This window comes from Patella vulgata, chromosome 4 (genome assembly GCF_932274485.2).
Source record: "Patella vulgata chromosome 4, xgPatVulg1.2, whole genome shotgun sequence".
Lineage (NCBI taxonomy): Eukaryota > Metazoa > Mollusca > Gastropoda > Patellidae > Patella > Patella vulgata.
The window spans coordinates 65,657,333-65,680,397 of NC_065882.2; the positions used below are offsets into that span (position 1 = coordinate 65,657,333).

General features: G+C 35.5%; 1 protein-coding gene across 1 annotated transcript; it reads left to right on the forward strand.

Annotated features, from left to right (window-relative positions):
- Positions 1–6,338: 6,338 nt before the first annotated feature.
- LOC126817288 (excitatory amino acid transporter 1) lies at positions 6,339–21,010 on the forward strand. The gene is made up of 9 exons (XM_050544135.2): positions 6,339–6,488; positions 7,716–8,185; positions 13,549–13,591; positions 16,445–16,520; positions 17,351–17,528; positions 18,129–18,362; positions 18,685–18,879; positions 19,303–19,437; positions 19,674–21,010. Exons 2-9 carry the CDS (start codon positions 7,740–7,742, stop codon positions 19,897–19,899), a joined length of 1,533 nt encoding a protein of 510 aa, XP_050400092.1. The 5' UTR covers positions 6,339–6,488; positions 7,716–7,739; the 3' UTR covers positions 19,900–21,010.
- Positions 21,011–23,065: the final 2,055 nt, after the last annotated feature.

The following is a 23,065-nucleotide window of genomic DNA, read 5'->3' on the forward strand; positions in this document are numbered from 1 at the left end:
TATCATAATAAAATGGTAAATGAAAAGAAATGAAATGGGGTTTATGTGGGGTGGATATGTTTAGCTAATGGTATTATGCAGATGTGTAATAATAATATGCGATACATAAACTGCATATACCTACTTGAGTGAAGTCTGTAACATTACAGGCCCGGAACTGTACAGCGCTGTGGATGCTTAGGGCTTGATTTGATAATTATTTCTTGCAATGTCTATGTAGTTTGTCGTGTCCGTAGCTTTATCTTGTGTACAGTGCAGTTCTCCTGTACACCAGCTTTTTGACTAGATGAAGAGGGTGCCACGGTGGCTAAGTGAGTAAGACGCTGACTCGCTAGACTGAAGGTCAGGGTTCGGTCGAGATGGATTGTCCGGTGTGGTTTCCTCTAGTCAGTGGTGCAGGACGGAGTGCCCAACAAGCACAGTTTTCTAGTCGTACACATTGATGTGCACGTAAAAGACCCCCTGGCAGTTGGAATTCGATATAAGAGTAGACCGGAACAGAACAGTAGGACGTTAAACCGCATTTCATTTCATTTCATTGACTACATACAGAGCTAAAAAAAAATCTAACTATCATTATATTGTCTAGACCAGACGTCTCGCCACAACGAATTTAGTACATGCATATTTTAGTCTGACCTTATTTACAATCAAAGTATTTCGAATCACAATAGTGTTATGCGTATGTATGTATACCTGCCCTGTCGCGTCTGTTGACACTCTCGACTGTCATAATATTGCAATTCTTTTGACAGGTAACGCGCCATTATTTTATTTTTTAAAAATTCAGATCTAATATAAACATATAACGAATTCCGTAATAATTATGAAACTAACAATTTTTGTAAATATATCATGTTTTTTTTGTTTTTCCCCTTTTTAATGATGGTTTTATATTTCATTGTTCACTAGTAGAGCAAATAATTATTATATATAGGCATTACATATGATCCAATATTGAATGTATAATTGTATAGTTTTATTTTTATATATTTTTTTCTAATATCAATCACGAAATTATATTTTTAATTTTATCCTGTAGAAATAAACATTTGTACACTGTTACTGCAGTTTTATACTAACTCTTACACTAACAAACTTCGATCTACTTAAACCTTGTTCAGTATCTTAGAACTTCGTAGGGTCAAGGGTGGATGGGCAAATGGTTAGCACGTGCGAGCTGTATCATAAGGTCTGTCATTGAGTGAACTGGTGTGGTTTCGATTCCCCGGTTGTACGTGACAAGGAGTAAGATCGCCTGTCCAACCTCGTGGGTTTTTTCCGGGTCCTCCGGTCCACTCCCACTACTACGCACAAGCGGAGTATTGAAATAAAATTGAACCATGTGTTAGTCCCGAAATGACCTAGTTTGTGTCGAGTGGACGTTAAACCCCATTTATTTCGCTCTAGCGTAGGTCCAAGCTAAGAATAAATTGGAGAAAAGGACTTCAGTCCTACCGCTGTATAATCTGCATAATCTACATGCAAATTATAAACGATCCAACCATGTTCTTAACCTCGTTTGCACTGCACCCGATGTTAAAGTTTGGACCTCAGAGGTATGACTGCCATTATTAATCGTATTCACACAGATCCGAGCCAACTCGGATACCATGCCAACTCGTGACAACGGTTTAAACAATATCAATTAATGGAAAATGTTTGTTGTTGATGGCAAAATATTACAATTGTACTCGGTAAAACACAAGACGTCGTAATTGATCAGTTATATAACTCGACATAATCCTCTCCAAAGAAAACAAGAATTCACACAATAGAACCTACAGTAGGCCTATGAAGTAACATTGTGTGACCTACAAAGTTAACAATATATCGGGTAGCCAAGAAAAAACGAGTACACTATTTAAAGTGCAATAATTCAAAACGTATTGTACCCATATCATTAGAGATTTTTGGCAAGCGGAATTTTTCCAATCCGTATCACGTATCCGTATTGTGTACGTGATACGTTGCGTCAGTGTAGTTTTAGAGTCTTGGTAGATTTTCGCGTTGCGTACGTATGCGTCGCTGAGTTCTATTGCAGCATGACAGCAAATATTGACCATGAAATGAAATGGTCTTTAACGTCCTACTGTTCTGCTCCTAAACTGGGCTAATGAAGACGGGCATACGCCATACAGTGTGCTATGAGGGAAATTTTGCCCGGGCAGCGGCACTACGGCCTACTCTTATATCGAACTCAAACTGCCAACTGGGATCTTTTACGTGCACGCCAATGTGTACACGGACGGGACCTAGGTTTTTCGTCCAATCCGAACGATAGACACTTGTCCTTGTTTATACCCCTTTACCATAGAACAATATCAATTAGAGATTTCCAAGGTCCCACCTCCCTAAATTTAGCACGCAGACAAACAGACATAAAAAGTATGAACATTCCGAGAAAAACTCATCAAAAATAACGATTAAATTAAAGTCTTTATCATGGTTAAAATCACATCAAATATACACCTTCGTGTTCTAGGATACACATAGATCCATAAAAACACCATTTCAGCGCCTAAACGTAGCAAAAAAGACGGTAAAATGACGACAATGTTATACGGACCTTTTCCATATGGAAGCTGTTCGACACGTGTATGTCTCAGCCACCCAGAACTTCAGCTCTAGTCTTCATCGTACGGAGGGTCTGGGACCGTTATCATAATTTGACGAAAAGTCCATTGCCCATGCGTAACCGGGAGTTTGGTTTTTAATGTGGTTGGTTGTCCGGTATTTTCTGACCAGATCAAGTAGGAGTAGAGTCCCTTCCCGCAATAAACCCCATAATTCTTGCATTAATATAAACAAACATGAATCGTGACGACGAATTAGTATTAATTTTAAAAACATAGATATGGCCCAAGAAGAGAGAAATTTTACAATATAAAAAAGAGTGTTTGACATTGAACTGGCATGCAGTCAAATGGATTTTTTGAAATGGCATTCTTGAATTAATTTTATGGGCGTCAACCACAGGTACATGAGGACAGGAGAGCCTTTCTTATGCCTATGGTGCACCTATGTAACATGTGATTTTTTCAAAGATTTTGACATCGTTTTTTTTCTTCATATTTTTAATTTTTTTTTAATCTTCTTTACTTTTCTTCCTATTTGTTGCTAAATCATATAATATTTATATGAATTGTAAAAATCTCGAGTGATTTATGGCAAATAAATTGACTTAGCATTTTTTTCAAAAATTTGAAATATGTGTTTTTATCGAATGGAATATATATCGAAAGGATCCGAGTGGCTGAATTGTAAGGCAAGGCAATTTTATTCATGATTTTAAATTAAATAGTGACAGGAGTACCTCACAGAGAAAAAAATGTCAACCGAAAAAGTATCTTACCTTTCTCTTTTATTATATAGGCCTACATCAGAAGGTATTTTTTTTTTAATACGATCATGTTTGATAGTAAATATTATATGATTTAGCAACACATTGGAAGAAAAGTAAAGAAGATTAAAAAAAATTAAAAAATATGAAGATAAAAAACGATGTAAAAATCTTTGGAAAAATCACATGTGACATAGGTGCGCCATAGGAATAAGAAAGGCGCTCCTGTCCTCATGTACCTGTGGCGTCAACATCTTGTTTTAGGACTAGTTACGTCCCTTAGACTTTGTTTATGATGATGTAAAAGACCGCATAATCAAACCAATGACCTATTTTGACAATGCATCCAGCCTAATATTCGTAGAATAGTTTTCTGGATGATAGAGACTACGATACGTGCTTAGACTTTGTTTATGGTGATGTAAAAGACCGCATAATCTAGCGAATGACCTATTTTTCTCAAATGTTGACAACGCATCCAAGCTAATATTCTTGAAATACTTTTCTGGATGATAGAGACTACGATACGTGCTGCCGTATTCGTGTGCCGTAACACGCATGAGAAATACACACACATTGATGATGTCACACGCAAAATCCATACGGATACCACCAATACGGACCAGGAATTTACGCTTGCCAAAAAGTCTCTGTTATCAGTTCACAAGTCGAACAGCAATACAGTGTGTGTTTTAAGAAAGTACGTCAAATCATGTTTTTTCCGGGCAGAATCCATCGGATTCAGGTTCTGGGACTACGATGGCCACTGATTCTTTTTAGAAAGTCTGTTCTAGATTGTTCTATATGGAGATTAAATTCACGTACCACATGTTTAAGTAATTATTTCATAATTCATAATTTCATAAAGTTAGGGGTAGCTGTCTCAAGATATCTGAGTCAGTCTGCTTGTGTCTTGCAGCCCCAACTTGCTGGAACACATTATAGTAGTTGTTGGGATAGGGTCAGCGGCAATCAGGTATTAATCCATCGAGCAGATCATCCCAGATTTTATAATAAAAAAAGATCATTGACTGCCCCAGTCCTCAGACCGGAATCTGATTGATTACGCTATCTGGAAAAGTCTCTTGGTAAAGTTTTGTGAAGAATGAACTGAAAGATACAATTCGGGCAATCACTTGCTTTCAAGGACGCAGGACATATTGACCATTTGAAGATTCCAGGGGAAATACTGGCGATGTCACGTTTTCTGACTTTTGAGTAAATGGAAATTTCCAGTTTAAACACTCATTTCTTCAGATCGGAAGAGTTTTTTTTTAAATATTGCAAGTTTCTATGAAGAATCGTGCATTTAGTGAGAACATTAATTAAGCTGGTGCACACTCCCATAGCATTCCTATGGTGTATTTTGGGCATTTGACTTGGACATCACCAGTTTTTCCCTTTTAAGCCTTTCAAAAAACCCTCTGTAGAGAGTGGCATGTCCAGTAGTCTCATACAATATTTATAGAGAAGAAAGAAGGGACCAAGGGGTAAAAGCAGGGGAAGTAATCGAACAAAAGCATAAATGTGGACATCGCCAGTTTTTCCCCTGTGATCTACATTTGTTTATGTAAACTGGAGTGAGTGGGACGCGACTTCTTTGTCCGACAAAAATTGATTTGACATTCTTTTTTAAAATTCGCACTTTATTCAGAATTTGATTAATATAGGTAGCCTACAATACTTATAGTGTACTCAGGACTTATTAATATGGTTATTTTTTTTTCAATAAACCGATTGCGCGTGAGGGTCTTTAACAGTGGGATGAAACTGGAGGACCGCGAGAAAACTCACGAGTTTGGAGAGGCAACCCAACTCCTTGACACGTACAATCTTGGTATCGAAACCACGAAGCTTGACTCAATGACAGACCTTATGATCTAAAGCACACACGACTCTAGTCTCCCCCACCCCCATAACACCACAGTCTGGAATGTACAAATTTTGTAGAAAATATTTTAGAGAAGTGTCCGCTTTAGGTGGTATACTGCCAATAGTGGTAGTCGACATGAACTGTATTATGATATGCTCGGAATTTACTTTAGTTGATCTAATCCTCGACCAGAATGGTATGTTATCGTTTCATAAGTACCCAGAATAAGGAATTACTGATCTGTTATTTCTAGCATCACCAGAATAGTCATATGTACCATATTTTAAAAGACATAACGTCCAGACGTCATAGAAAGACAATTTTTAACGTTGCACTGAGTAGGCTGTGACCGAAAGGCAAATCTTATTATATTTTTAATACATAAATGGGGCGGAATTACAATTCCATTTATATTAAAGTTACAATTTCATATTTTCTAAGAAAGTCAAAACATAATTATTTCTATGTCTTTTGCTCAATAGGTTGTCAACTCACTATTATACGATCATAGTTGTCATTCTCACACTTAAAACTCATTTACACCGGAAATATTAACATAGTTACCTCCCAATTACCTCCCTTGTTTTCAATTCTCTACCATTGAGTAGTTATCTTCAAATGTTTGAATTTGAAGATGAAAATGATATTTTTGCCAATTTCTCAACTGGCAATAGTGAATTATAGGACTAATAGAATTATTCTTTAACAAGGTAGGACTGTTTATAGATACCATCTTTTTTAAGGCTTTATTTTAATAAATTTTAAAAATATAACTTAAAAATATGAAATTGCAACTTTAAAGCATATTAAACAATAGTGGCCCTAAGACGATACCCTGTGGTACACCGAATTGAAGAGAAGCGGATACTGATTTGTGGCCATTTACTACAAGACTGAGTTCTATCATGCCAGTAAGATTCAATCCACTGTAGCATTTGAATGAGCTAAATTCTGGTGTAAGAGATGGATTTTCTCTTGAAATGAAAAGAAATAAAATATAGAATATATGCTGCCCATTTGTATTTTATTCCAAAGTTTGGTTTATTTTCATTACTAATATATGTTGGATAGCAACGTTGTTAATAAATTTAGAATCTGTTAATATTAGCCCTATTGAAATATGAAAGAAATTTTGATAATGACAGATCACCATTGATAATGATGGAAAAAATTTGTTTACGCCGACATGCTATGTCACATGCTCTCTTCTTCATCGACCCGTAAACAAGGTAAAGAAAGCTGGTAGAATAAGTCTTCACGGCCACCTAACAGGTAGGGATTTTTACAATGATTTCACTTTGTTATTTCACTCATTATTAACACGTATCATTAATTTTTATCAATTATTTATAATTAGGTTTACAATAGACATACAAACTGTTATAAAATATGCGCGTTTAGTCCAAATAATTATTTTATTTCTCGAGATATGTACGATGCGTGTAATGAAACTCCCTGTCAACTATAGATGTATGTTGCACACTTGATTGTGACACTTGAAGCGCAGTAACAGTCATATGATGACAGATATTTTATACTTGTTATTTATCGTCATACGATGCGCCTATTTCATTATTCTGAATATATGGTGTAGTAATAACATTATAGTGGTCTATTTGGGTTTATGATCAGCTTATCCCCGTATGCAATGTGCTCAATATGATATATTAATTAAATAATGTCAATACCTGATATCGACAAAGACTTTTCGATGTTGCGTTTTGTCAAATGACGTGATTACAAAATTGCGACAAAAAGCGATAGAGGAAAGTTTACAGTTTTTCCCAGAATCCACTAATCCTTGTTACACTAGCTAACCCATCAATATACCCAGAAAAGAGGGGCGTTATAAAGCCCCTAGGCCGATAATCAAAATACGATATACTAATTAAATTCTACATTCTATACAACTTTATGCTTTGGCCTACATGTTGTTGTTCCTTGTGCACAGGATCTTCTTTAAAGTGAGTAGCCAACATTCTGTTTTCGTTCTCACTTGGCCTTATGTATAACCTTCTTTTGAGTGAGGTTCGTCTGCGTCTGTTAATAAATTAGGCTTGTATTACCAGTAGAAAAAGTACCCCTGCATTTCAGCACATCTAAAACAAAATCAACAATTCCTAAGTACATCCGAGCGAATTAGCTAATGTCGTTGTTCCGAAGTTGATTTTGGGATCTAACATTGTAGACGTGTATTTGATATCTGTCTACAACGTTTAAATTTTCTGAAAGCCTGCTGGCGTTTTTCTGAGTCACGACCTTTGAACTGATTCTGTTGCAAAAGCATTATTTAAGATGTAAAAGACTGCTTATGTCGAAAAAGTCCACTTTATTTTTGTCATATATTGTTACGGATCTGTCTGAATATTTTACTTTCAGAAATGTACGTGAGTAAATATCACAAATAGAAAACCCATCCTCGAAATGGTTGAAGAATCCTTTTTGTTGTCTTTTTAGAGAGTAAATTAATGATATCGTTTTTTTGTTTTCTTTTCAAAGATATTATTTGAGACAGATACCACCATGGCGTCTAATAAAGTGTCACGAAGCAAGAATGAAAGGTTTCGAGAAATCCTTATTGACAATCTGCTGATTGTTTTTATGATAATAGCTGTAATAGTTGGTATTGGTATGGGTTTCGGGTTAAGGAACCATTGGTCTCCTGACGATAAAGTTAAGATTTTCTACTTAAATTTCCCAGGAGATCTTTTGCTCAATATGCTTAAGCTGCTCATTCTACCTCTAGTAGTATCCAGCATCATCACTGCATTAGCTTCTCTGGATAAACGAGCATCTGGTAAACTTGGATTAGCAGCGGTGTTGTATTATATGACCACAACATTGATAGCTGTTATTTTGGGTATTATCCTAGTGGTATCCATACAGCCTGGTTTCAGAGACAGTGATATTGAACCAACCGGAAGCGCAAAGAGAAGCAACCCATTGGCATCACTGTTGGATTTGATCAGGTATGCTTAATATTTTATTCTTTCACAATGTTGATGACTCATTGAATATCTTTTATGTATGTTTATAAGCCGTCTTTATATGGGCGTAGATTGTAATCACCCTTTCCGTCCGTCGCTTACTCCAAATCTTTATGGCTTTTTAGATGTTTATTGTCTGTGTCAATATCATTATGAAGACGATCGCTACTGAATGGGGTGGAGATCAGATAATATTTCTCCGAAATGTGGACTTGGACTTTCATTCCCATAGCAACATGAACCTACCCGAGCTAACGCTACAGACTACGTATGAATTCTTTTGATTTTTTAAATTGGACCAAATTTAGTGTGAAGCACTGTGTTCATGGCGGGATGAAACCTGACAATGTTCATACCTCTCTGTGCTCCGTCTACCAGGCAGCCTGTGCGTAAACAATTATTGTTCACGTGACTAGAGCTGAACCCTTATCGATTTTGAGCGTTCCCAAGTTCTTGTCACCGCTGGATACGATTGTTGATAAACATGCAGTACCGTACGTACCCTTTGTTTACACTTCCGTGATTTTCATCAGATTTTCGGGATTCGTGGTTTGGGTGGTCACTATTGTTTTTTTTTAGGCAAATCGGGTTTTAGAGGTATGACCACTAGCCTATACGGTGTTCGTAAAGGTATAGTTAGTATTTGGAAGCGATGGCCAACTAAAAAGGAGGTCACCATTCCGTGTTAGTCGAGAAAGTTCCCTGAAATTTTCCAGCTTGACGTCTAGTCGTTCGGAGAATAATCAACAGTTGGAATTCAGTTGCTGTATCGATACAATTTCGAGCATAACACACTGCATGGCGTATTCCCTTTTCATTATCCCTGTATGGTTACCAACACCACCCACCCCCGCCACATTCATTCACCTGTTTGAGTGCAGACGGTCGCTATCAATCGTGGCACCTGACGTACCCACTCGTACCTGTCTCGTTATATCAAAATAGGTGGCTGCCTTTTTAAAACATATATCAATGTAATCATGACATTGTTAGATCCATTCAAATATTCTCAATACTGTTCTACATATAGCCAAGGCATACGATTTTTGATTGTTGTTTTATATTTGTTGAGAGTAGGCAAATGGAATGAAATAGGATTTAACGAAACCCATAATAATATTTTATTCAGCTAAAAGCACTGTGTATTATTAATGATAGCCCAAACATCGTGATTTGGCCTGTTGGTTGTGGACAAAAGCAATCATAGTTTGACCTTGCCAGGCTTAATTGCTCGAGATTTTAACATTCTGAACGGGATCATTAAAGTCTTATATACGGCGAGCTTTTGTAAACAGATATACGGTAAAGAGAATCATTAACCATAACAGGTCATCATTTCATACATCACTTAAGAACACAGGGACCATGAATGGGTTACTAGTTTTCTAGAAGGTACAATAAGTAGTACGTGTATACAAAATGGTCATCTTTGACAAATATTAATTTGTTCATATCTAGGATAATTGCGATTATTTGTCAATACAATGTTGTCTTTTAATCAATCGCCCGCCTTTCTGTTGAACTTTTCAAAAACTATTAGTTAATATTATAGTACGTCTTCAAAGAAATGGTTTTAATAAAACGAAAAGCATAATCACAATACGAATAAAGGAACCATGGTACATATATGGGTTTGGAATGGGTTAATAGTTTTCTTAAAAGTGCTTGGATACAAAATTGTCATCTTTCAAAAATATTAATTCATTTATATCTAGGATAATTGTTGTCTATTATTCCATCGCCCGCCTTTCTATTTAAACTTTTTTATGACTTCATATATTATTTCTTCAAAGAAACGTTTACAATAAAATGAAATCATAAATGAAGACGAAAGCTACACCTTATTCATGTGGTTTTATCACAAGGAGAATCATTGTTTTTGTACTGCTGTGTTTGAAAGTCAAACCCCGGCTTAACAGCTCCTTGACTTTGAATACCTGCACCTCTGAAAGTTACAAAGGGTACTAAACGCTCTTAATCCCTCCCCTTTTCTAAACTTTATCTTTCATAATTTGCAGTTTTACTCATACATAAATTGACATACTTTGACTAAAGATAAACTAAAGAAAAACATCTCTGAACTAACAACACACCCTAGCTACTGTAGGCATTTTTAAATAATAATAATATTAATATTAACGGTACATTATGTAAGAGCTCAATCTGCCTATTTCCGGTTATTTTTCTGGCTTCAAAAGTTATATTAATTATTATTTTGAAACTTATCCAAACGACAAGCCCATTATCAACTCTCTAGATCATCGAGTGGCTCAGATTTTGAGTGGATTAGACAATTCTCGCTATATCTTCCTTAAATGATAATATGAATAGAGACTTGGCGACAGTTTAGGCTATACCTTGTCAAACACAATCATAACTTCGCCCAGGATAAAGTAGTTTGACTGAAATTATTAAGATATGTATTTTTTTTATATTATCTATTTTTAAACTATTATGGCAAGAATCCTTACCCTATTTTAACCCCCGCGAAGTTGACTAAAGCAAATATAATGATTTTGTAGTCATGTAAAATTAGAATTTCAAAAGTTTGAATTAGTCTTCACAAATAGTGAATAAAAGTTTTAAAAACTCATTGGCACTTAAATATATTTGTGCGGGTAGTGTAAACATGAAATTAAATTGTATTATCCGCGTTTTATTGTCCAGTACATTGTCACATGAAATTTATGCTGTCTACACTTAGTTCTGCTTGAGAGCAGGCACAGAAGGTGCGTTCACACTGGGGTTAGTGCTAAATGATAAGCCCAGCTCAGTTTTTCGTCATAGGTCACAGATGTGAAAAAGGCTAGCGCTAATCCAAATTCTAACCCTAACCCTGAACCTAGTCCCAATGCTTACCCTAACCCTAACCTACAACCTCGCCAACACTCGCGTGCCCTAACCTTATTTACATCTCAGCGACCTTGACAAAAATTGACCTGACCTTAACAAATAGATTTAGCCTTCACACTCTAGGGTTTTAATCTAAAAACCGAACTAAATCTGAAATAGCGAGTCCCGTTATTTTTCCGACTTCAATCTGGAACAACTATTCCGAATCGGGTTATTCGCAGTCGAGATGTGAGTGTGGCGCGTTTGATTCAGATCAACGGGCGTACCGGAACCGGATAACTTTGCGCGCAAGTTCACTTCTAAGTCCGTTTTATCGCTTGGAGGGAACCGATGTATTTTTGCCTGGTGTTTTCTGTTGTCACTGTCAGTGCTGATTTTAATTCGATTCATTTTCTGTTAATATGGCAGACAATTGAAGTACTGTTTGGGGTAAGGCGGGGAGGCTTCCTCTTCTCCAACTTTGGTGAGACGAAGATGCAGTCTAGCTCCAGACGTCTTGAGTGTAGTATGTATTGTATATAGCAGGATGAAAATGACAATAACATTTATTACGTTGCATTATGCATGTTAAGTGCTGGATGGATTTTAATTATGAAATGTATGTTCGTTAGTACGACAGAGTCGAGAGCAAAATACAGGTACATACATGTACTTGTTGATACATAGCAAACGCGACCAGAAGAGTAATCATCCTAATGAGCCTTTGATTCTGGTGCCGAGGAAATTGTGCCAGACGGTCAATGGCAAAAAGCCGAAGAAGCAATCCCGGCGTCGCTGATTTAGCCTTTCTCGTCTCTGGAAATTAAACATTAGCAACAGATATAATGGTAAATAAGCAGCATGATCACCATGATCACCAATATGAATGACGGGCGCATCCATCTTGGATATGAATGACCTTCACCTCTGCAAGTAGGCTACCGGTAGTTAATCATGCGGATTCAGTGTGGCCCAGTTCAATTTGAATTCAAACCGAATAAGCTGTAATGTGAACGCACCGCTTTTGATCCGAGACAAAACAACCCGAATTGAATTCGGATACAGTGTGAACGGACCTTAAGTATACTTCAAGAAATTTGAGAAACATTTATTCTGTTGCGATTTAATCAGATTGAACATACATGTGTATTTCGTCTTTTGAGCGTATGAATTAACACAGATTAGAACCGTATAGACTGATTTTTAAACATTCAGAATGCAGAATATTGTGTTGCAGAGATATGATATTTTAAAGGCTCAATACCACTCTTGTTGTAACTGAATAATATGTCCCAATCTTTATTCTCGTCAACAAATTGTACTATTTTACAATATTCCAATTAATTGATGATACAAATTTCATCTTAACACACCTAATTTAAAAAATTGGAAAAATTCAACCAAATGATTTGAAAAGCCTAACGTAAACCTTTTCAAATGTGACTTGGATTTAAAAATATTTTCGAACCCTCTGGACAAGTAAAATAGGATTTAATAGATAATTTACACAACAGGTAGGACACAAACATCTAGTACTTAGAATAAGGCTATTATTTTCTGGAGCTGTCAAGCCAGCAAGAGTGTTATTGTCCCTTTAAATAACTGTAGTTAAGCGCAAATAACGTGTTATTTATTTAATGTATGTCACTTTATTGTACAAAGATATGAAACTATAAACGTTTTTTTTGTAAAATTTCCCCTGATGTTTTATACTGTGGTTATTTACTTCCTTTATTTCACACGACGTCTGCGGTAGGGTTACGTGATTTGTATTTTTCTTCCTGCTTACTGAAACTAATACTTTTAAATTTATTATTTTATGACGTATTGACCTAGAATTACACTATCTTGTATTCTATATATTAACTTATTTCTTAATTTGATCAGATTAGATACGATAAACTGAAAAAAAAATATATAGTCCATTTCAACGTGATGGTGGGTGGCTGAATGGTCTAATGCTTGAGCCTTAGATCATACGGGATTGCCTGTCAAACTCCGTGGGTATTCTCCGGTTTCCTCCCACTGACCCGTACGAAATAAAATTGAACTATATGTTCCGAGAAACGTTCACGGTCCACACGAGGATCGAAGCTTGGATTTCCTGGTTAATGAGCCTGCACTAAAGAGTGTGGTGCAGTCAGGTCAGACGTAGGGCGTTAGAGAAACAATGTCTAGTCGATCGGATGGGGTGATAACTATGGTCTCAACACGTTAACGGGCACGTCAAACAACCATTTGCAAGGAATAGGCCGTAGCGTTGCTGTCAGAACAAAATGTCTCGCATAGTTTACGGCATTGTGTATCCCCGTCTGCATTAGCCCTGCTGGTGTAAAACAACAGGACGTTAAACCCTATTTTATTTCCTTATAGTCAGTTATGTTTTGCACCAAACACGGCTAATCAAAACGGAGAAACGCCATGCAATGTGCCACGTGAAAAAAAATGAACAAGTCGGAGTAAAAGTCAAACATGAAAAAGAATTACCATACTTTTTCTGCTTAATTTTTCAGAAACTGTTTTCCACCAAATATTATCGAAGCATGTTTTGCAAAGGTAGGTTTTATAAATTTCAGCAAAAATAACTTAAAGAGGGACAATGTGAATGAACATACCATCAGATATAAGCAGTATAGCACATGCTGTTTATGTGTTTAAAAAATACGATTTTTATCTTTTATTGTAACAGTATTAGCATAATACAGCCTAGCGTAATAAATAATAACTTTATTTACATCAGGGAAGTTACAATATTGAAACACAGCATGTGTCAAATAACACAATGGGCACAATAGTCCTTGTGATTACAACGACGCTTGAGGAGTGAATTCAGAATCTCAACTTATATGCATTGCGGTTATTATAAACGTATAGAATTGAAATTACGTTCAAATAACAAGGGATTAGATATCATTTTTATCAGATGTCAGAAATGAAATTGTCTACACTTACGGAGAGTTTATGATATCCAACAAGCTACATCATATTTTGACACACGTCTGTTCAGACAAGAATAAGTACATCAAAGGGTAGAATAATTTTATGTATACACCCCCCACGCACACCCCGTACCCCACAAAGTGAAACCCTCATACATCTTCCATCTAACCCATAGAATGTATAAATTTAAATTTTGATTCTAAGCTATAAATTGTTATCGTTTATAATAGATGGCCCGATACTGTATGAATGGTTTTGTGGTGTAGATCTTACATAATATTTTACCGATGAATAGACTGCATGTTCATATATATATAATAACGTGGTTTTTTAAACCGTAATGTACAAGGATGTTCTTTTAAAGATACATTAACACGACAGTATTTATCAGGTAGTTATTTCCAATAAAAGTATGGCATATTTGGTAACAGAAGAAACACACACAATTATTAGAAAATACTGGATTCCCTGAAAAACATCCATGGGGAACCCACAGGACAAACATGAGTGTCACTTACTGCCAACCTGTCCACTTGTTGTCTACGTGGGTGACCGAAGGACCGCTTTTTATGTGTCGATCAAATGGCTAGCGGTTGTGAGAACATTGAGAGATTTAAACGTCCAGTTCACTCTGTGACAAAGGATAATCCAAGAATTATCTTAAGCTTCGATACTTATAGCAAATGGACAGCGAGTAACGCCAAATACAAGATGTATAGAGATTCTCCTTCACAAGGCTGATTAAAATATACTTTTACGGGTTGGGGTAGTTCTCTTTAGATTAAAATGTTCTGAGGGAGATTTGATAGATAAATTGATTTAAATATGTTTTTAGTCCTTCAGTTAAACCCCATTTCATTTCTGTTTTTAGTTGATATAAATCATCAACTCACACAGTTGATACGCGGTGAAGCATCTTTAACTTCTGTGGTCATATATCATAGATAATATCTATGAATTCCCTCTGAATAATGTGAGAATGTAACCGAAACGTATTGACGTTAATTAAACCATTTCAAATCATGCTTAATATTATAGATCTTTACACCATTTAAATATGGTTTTATTAAATTTACCTATTGGTCTTTCATTTTTATCTAAATGTCACTTGACAATATAGGACTAGAACTTAATTGTTAGCAAAGTTAAATACATTCTCCCACGTTTGGCACATGCTATTATATTGCTTTATTTAGGAGATAAACACTTCCTGTTTTGCATTTAGAGGGGTGTTATTGTCCAATAGAGATGTCCTGAGATCATTAGGACGCGTTAGCGTCGCGGGTTCTAATGTAAAATCTCAGGACATGTCTATTGGACAATAACACCCCTCTAAATGCAAAACAGGAAGTGTGTAACAAGCCATTTTAGCATTTTAAAAGAAATTACTAAAACAGAGGGGTGTTATTGTCCAATCGACAGTGTCTAATTCACCAATCAAAATGCAAGATTCACCCTTAATCATGTTGCAATTATCTATAAATATAGATTATTATCAACGACTGTAAAGAAAGTTTTATGTGAAGAATTATTATGTACAGTGTTGCCCTTTTCTTTTTTCTGAAACAGTTTTCATTTTGATATTAAAGAAGTATTGAAACGTAAACAAATTAAATATCTAAACAAACAATCTATAGCACATTTACTTAAATCTTGTCAATCACCCTTTGCTATTCAATCTTATATCACATCGCCTTCTAGTTTGAACTAATTATATGTATACGTTCTTTTGTTTGTATATTTGTATAATATACTGCATTAATGCAATTTATGTAATCGTCTGCTGCTCCCCGTGGGCGCTTTTATGCAAAAATAGTTTAAGCGTATCTTTTATAGTGATAATGCTAGGTTCTCACTCTCGTGCGATACGTTACGATAGGATTGTTCATATTGAGTCTATGACCTGGTACCTCCAGATATGTTCGGATACGTTTTGATACGATCGACACGGTTGCTACAAATGACCTCAATATATGATAATCACCACGATTACCCCACGATTTGAATCCACGCACGAATCGTAATAGATAGAACTTAGCATTAATGCTAGCTTCCCAGCGTCGTGTGAAGCGTTACGCTAGGATTGTCCCTATTGGGTCCACGATCTGGTACGTGCAGATATGTTTGAATACGTTTTGATACGATCAACACGATTGCTATGACTGCCTTTAATATACGATAGGATCACCACGATTTCAATCGTATCGCGAATCGTGATAGCATTACGAACATTATACTCCTACAATGTATTTGGCAGTATACTGTCGACACTCTGTCTGTCATAAATATATGTGTATATAATATAAAAGAAAAAGTTTGTTTTATTTATTTATAACTCTGTAGGTGCTAGTTATGTATTAGCTGTTATTATGTGATGTAGTTTCTTTTACGTCTTTTTCTCTGTAAGGTCTGCAATCCTTCAATATTTCAATATTTATGGGATTTTTTTTTTTTTTTTGGTTTCTTTAGAAAGAGACAGAAATTACCTATAAAACGATAAACATGGTAAAATTTAATGGTACACACAATCTAACTGAATCCTATGGTAAGTTGATAGCACACAATATGTACTCAAATAACCTGTTACCCCTGATGTTTTGAATTAAAATAAAATGATATGGTTGTTGTTCCTTTCGCCAAAACACCAAAGGGTTAAGGCGAAGACATTTAGGGAAAAGAAAACAATTAACGAGTGATTGGTACGGAAAGGGTACATAGCATTGAACATACATGCAACCATCCTTTTTGTTTAGGCTGCTTCTGGCATCCAGGCCCAAACCATAGCTTATTATATTAAGATATAAGTAAAATTGTCAGAGAAAAAGATGAAACGAAATTATTATTACAGTTTTTAATATATTGCTGTTTTAAAGGAGCTAAATCGCTAATATTTGGGACCTAGAAATGGACCTAAATGGGTCGCAACGCATATAATAATGTAATCTGATTGTATATAAACTGATGTACATTCAATTGTTTCCGTTTTGACTCTAATTTCAAATCAGTTATGTCCAGCGAAATACGGCATGAGTCTCAACCGAAAGACAATTTCTAGGGTCTGGTTATTCCAGTCTATTGCGCATGCTCTCCAGGCGTCACCGTTTGACATGAGGTGTGGAATATGTCTAGCCGTGTTCTTTCTGGTCACTTGTTACAAAAGACGCTGAAACGCACTAATCGTGTACCAATGGTAAAATGTTTATTTTGTCTTAAATATTGGATATCAGAAGCCTACCTTTTCCCGGTAAAAATCACAACATCAATGTTGATTTGAATTGACAAATAATTCGTGTTTTCAACGTGTAAGACTTTGGGTGATACTGAGTTAGAGACTTAGCTGCTTTAATATATGATAATATATAAATCATTTTTCAGAAAAGGAGATCAGTGCAAAAATACAAACCGAACCTGGAATGAATGTGCTTGGTTTAGTCGTGTTTTCTATCTTCTTTGGTTGTACGATCAACCATCTCGGAGAAAGGGCAAAAATCTTACTACAGATGTTTGAAGCCTTGAATGACGTGGTTATGGTTTTGGTTCGTCTTGTTATATGGTAATTAATTTAGAATAGACGTGAATTTATCTAAAAAGATATATCCTCTTAAATTTAGATGAAAACTGAAAAGGCTGATCTGTTTTGCAAAATGGATATTTTTTTAAATTGTATCGGATTTTACGTCATTCAATATTCATCAGATTAAGAAAAAAACGAAGGAAGATTTCCAACAATAAAATAGGTAGAGTTGAACCTCTTTAATACTGATGTTTGTCTTGTCTAACGAAATTTCGGAATGCTTGATCACATCCATATTTAAACCAGGAACTGGTTCCATACGGTAATCTTTTGGGTCTTCTTCCTTTTCTTCTTGGAACGACGTTCTTCAAAAAGGACCGAAGGCTCCTCCAATACGGATACGAACGACTTGAAACTTGGCATACTTGTTCATTGGAGATTTTTTTTTATTTTTGATGCATCTTCACAATTCCAAGACGGCGACTAAGACGTCACAGACAGATCCTGGCTCGTATAATACCCCAAGACCTTATTTTAATTATAAATATCTGATCTCACAAGACATAATACCGGGGTTTCGCACACCTATATCCGAACCAATTGTTAATATTGATAAAACCCCTATTTGATCTTTTACAGGTACTCACCTATTGGTATAATGTTCCTTATTGCTGCTAAATTCGTTGGAATGAGTGATCCAGTGAAAATATTTACACAACTTGGTTTGTATTTTGCTACAGTAATAACTGGACTAGTTATACATGGTGCCATTATTCTTCCCTTGATTTACTTCGCTGCCACCAGAAAAAATCCATTTATTTTCATGTACAATATGTTGAAAGCCATTATTACAGCATGGGGTACTGCATCAAGGTAAGTTAAACATTTTATATTATTTTATATTACGAACTGCTAACCATAAAAATACCATATGCCCGTCGTATTGTTTTGACACGAAGAATAACATATTAATTCCATTCCATTCCAGGGAGGGATTCACGACATGCGACTGTTTCCAACTAGTTGCCGATCTTCAATTTGTCGAACACTATCAAACTGTGCACAGTTTCCTCCACGCTACACTTCACAGAGATTAAATTATTCAATAAATTTCTCGTAATATTCCAGAATTAATAGATTTTATGTATTTTATGTAACTATATAAATTGTTTTCCATGTAATTTTCCTATAACAGTTCCGCCACATTACCTATAACTATGGATTGTTTGATTGATAATAATGGAGTTAGTCCCGTGGTTGCTAAATTTGTGGCACCAGTTGGTGCTACCATCAATATGGATGGAACAGCTCTATATGAAGCAGTGGCGGCTATTTTTATAGCACAAGTTAATGGTATAACACTGGATATATCTGAAATAATAATAGTTAGGTAAGTAAACTATATATAAGTTTAAATCACCTCGTGTCGGATTTTTTACAACAAAACCTATCCGTGATATACCTTTAGAAATATCCCTTTTAATTGTCTGGTGTAGTAAAGATATTGTTGGGTGGTCTCGCTTCTCCACCTTTTAAGGTCATCGATGCTCATTCTTAGACAACCCATTTTAAAACAGTCGTGAACTTTTGTTTATATTAAACTACACTTTTACAACAACAACAAAAAATACCAATGAAGAATTTTTATTTTTATGTTTTAAGAATGAGGTATGATTAGTCTCACTCATACACATACACATACATATACAGGCATACACATACATATACAGACATACACATACAGACATACACATACATATACAGACATACACATACAGGGTCGTCAACAGTAAATATTTTAAATATATTACAGTTTGACAGCAACAGCTGCAGCTATTGGCGCTGCTGGTGTACCACAGGCTGGCTTAGTGACCATGTTGATTGTTTTAACTGCTGTCGGATTACCAACAGAAGACGTCACACTTATTCTGGCTATTGATTGGTTATTGTAAGTATATCAATGTCAGCTGTCATACAGTTTACTCCAGTCTGGTTCCAGTGTTTGGATAAAAGTATCTTCATTATTAGTGGAAACGTTTAACCCACAATTTTTGTCATCGTAAATACAAATAAATAAAACAATATGTTGGTAATTAAACATTATATCTTATTCAATAGTACGCCATACTATTTCTAGAATTGTTTTATGATCTTCACCATATGGTGTGCTTTTTTTATTTGTAGGGATCGTTTCCGAACAGCTATAAATGTAGTTGGAGATTCTATTGGTGCTGGAATATTAAACCACATCTTCAGGAATACCCTAAGTAGCCTAAGTGAAGGTCAGATAGATGACGCTATAGCATTAGAGGGAGATTTTGATATTAAGACAGAAAACCGCAATGGTTTAAAGGAAGTCGACAATATGGCTTATACACATACAAACGATCGCGCAATCACTAAACTGTAAATGTTATGCTTGAAAGGTTCTTTATTGTCGTAGTAAAATATAATTGATTCAGTTTTTGACTGTTTCCAGAGGTCTTTTCAAATATCGATATAAATTTAACGGGCTTATTTTGAACGATTGTTAGAACGTTCATCGGTCATTTAAGATTACAGGTCGCCAGTCATTCCCGACATCCCCATCATCGCAATTGTTGTTTTTCATGGTTCAATATGTCATTCGGACTAATCTCATATTTGGTTAGATATTGGTATTTGTTGGAAATGTCTTGTTTTATGACGTAAAGTAGTTAGCGCATGATTTCTCTGTCTTGAATTCAAAGCCTCAGTTATTTCCCTGTATGTAAATAGATCTATAAAGTAATATCATTATATATTTTTATGTAATATTTTACCCTGTATATGTACTCTGTTATTTTACTGTGTATTGCGTAGATAACATAATGTAGCTATTCTAATTTCCTCCTGCGCTATCTGCGAACTTCCATTACATAGTTTATATTATCTATTCATCACGGGTCGCTGTCCAGCCTCGTGGGTTTTCTCATGGTCCTCCGGTTTCCTCCCACTGCTAAAGATCCCTACGCGCAAGCGAATTATTGAAATAAAATTAAACCGTGTGTTGGTCCCGAAATGACCTAGTTTGTGTCGAGTGGACGGGTCTAAACTCTCTCTCTCTCTCTCTCTCTCTCTCTCTCTCTCTCTCTCTCTTCATCAAGTAATTCTTGTACGTTAGAAGATTGGAAAATTATTTTTATAGTTTTATATTATTTTTCTACGGAAGAGCATTTTAACATTAGTTTTATAGCTTTATTTTACTCTTTAGGGCAGAGCATTGTAACATTGTTTTTATATTATTTTCCTACGAAGAATATTTACATTGTCTTTATAATATTTTTTTTTAATTTTAAAAGTAGATTGTTAAATATAAATAGATAAAATAAATATTTTCAACACGTTGAATATGGAAGAATATTACCTGTATATTATATTTTTTACGGAAGAATATTGTTTTTATATTAATTTTGTTACAGCATAATATTGTGTTTATATTATTTTTTTAAATTCTAAACAAAAATATTATAAATAAACAAATAACATTTTGAAACACGTTTTATCGGTGTTTGTTGAATAAGGCACAGATCTAGCAGTGACCAGAATGACCCAATTTCTATTCTCGTCACTTGTGAGTTTTAGTCCTCCAGAAAGCGCACACATTTTCAGTCTTTTATGGGATCTCAATGTGACTCAATGAGTCTCATTAACCAGTAATTCGAGGGTTCGATTCTAGTGGTGGCTGGGAAAGTTCCTCGGAATATTCCAGTCTGATGCAGGATGGCGTGTCTGGGAGGGAAAAAACGCCGAATCGATCACTTGGAACGAAAAAAACCAAGATCCTACCATGGACTCGTTGGCTTTACGTAAAAGATCCCAAGTCAGCTTGTGAAATCAGTGGGGGCTTTATTAAACCTCGATTACGTATAAGAGTTGCCATGTACTAAGCATCTTTGTTTCAGTTCCATAGGTTACTTCAACTTCTACACTTTTACAGTTGGATTCAATCCGTACTTGTCATCTATATAATAGGTGAATCCATCCAAGGTTTATAAATCTTGATAAAGGTCAACACGATATCCTGTGAAGACACTAATTTAAGCATCTAGTTACTTTAGTAATGTAGAACACAGAACAGGACTATATCTAATATATTACATTAAACTATGAGGCCAGTGGTCAGTCGTCATAAAACATCAACATCCTCTTTCATCAATATGTCTATCATATAATATATCAAAGATCATTAACATCGTTAATTATGTTATATTTATGTACATTTATATAGCAATCATACTTCTAAGGATAACATATATTCACAAGTTTTAAATGGAACATGCTAGGCGACGTTTTTTGCATTATGTCATGCCCAATTATCTTTATTCGCTTTCCTTCGATTTTCAATACAAATTTCAGTTTCCTCAGATGTCGACTATGCCGAATTCTTCCATTATATTTGGTCTGTGTTTTTTGGGGTCAACATTTCGCTATCATAAGCGAAATAAACCAGTATTGTGGCTGTTATCATGATGGACGGGTTATTTAATATCAATTTTATAGGTTTTAAGTCTAACTTGATACTGATAACGTCTACAATGTCTCTACATGTAATTTAAAATACCATACAACATGGAGAGGTCACTTATAGACTCTTTAATCTTAACCCTTTTACTTTACCAAACACACAGAATTAGAGGATCTACCTACGTCATCGATGATTCTGTGGGCTATGGTAGAACATTTCTTGGTGTTGGAGCACTCAGTGCAGGGGTAAGGTTTCGGAAGAACCCAGGTTAACATGAATTCATAACACCTTGTTTTTGTAAATCATTTATGTGCAACCCAGTTATAATACATATGGGTAACCCGTTTCTGAGAATGGCGGACTAATTCGATCAATCATTTTCATCTGTGAGAAGGGTGGATCAACCTTAAGGTTTTAGTGATAATTTTGGTATTGTTATTCTCCAGAAAAACTTTGATACTTTTCAGGCATCATCAAAATTACTTGTGAATTATCCCGAGAAGCAAAGATCTGAAATATTAGATTTTTTATTTAAGGTATGTCTATATGTTTTGTTTGGATTTTTTTTGTCATAAAAAAACATGAAAATAATATATTGACGAAATGTGAAAATAATATCTTGTCGAAACGTAACATTTAATTATCGACGTATCTTTTTTAACCGTGGTTTCGAATCCCCGGTTGTACGTGACAAGGAGTAGGGTCGCCTGTCCAACCTCGTGGGTTTTCTCCGGGTCCTTCGGTTTCCTCCCACTGCTAAAGACCCCTACGCGCAAACGAATTATTGAAATAAAATTGAACCATATGTTAGTTCCGAAATGACCTAGTTTGTGTCGAGTGGACGTTAAACCCCATCCCTCCCTCCCTCCCTCTCTCTCTCTCTCTCTCTCTCCCTCTCTCTCTATCTTTTTTAACTTTAAATGCACGAAAACAAATTAAATGGATTGATTTAAGTATATTGTTATTATGAGGAGGGTAGTGGATGTGGTGGGGCTGGGTACAACTGGGCTTCCAAAAGGTTTTAGTTATAAGTATTCATACCTCGTTTTAAAGTACACCATAACAATGTATATTTTTGCAGCCTAATTTT

Coding starts and splice junctions, on each gene's coding strand:
- LOC126817288 (XM_050544135.2), top strand. CDS start 7,740: ATGGCGTCTAATAAAGTGTCACGAAGCAAGAATGAAAGGTTTCGAGAA. Junction 13,592..16,444: donor TCGAAGCATGTTTTGCAAAG/GTAGGTTTTATA, acceptor TGGTTTCTTTAG/AAAGAGACAGAAATTACCTA. Junction 16,521..17,350: donor CAATCTAACTGAATCCTATG/GTAAGTTGATAG, acceptor ATCATTTTTCAG/AAAAGGAGATCAGTGCAAAA.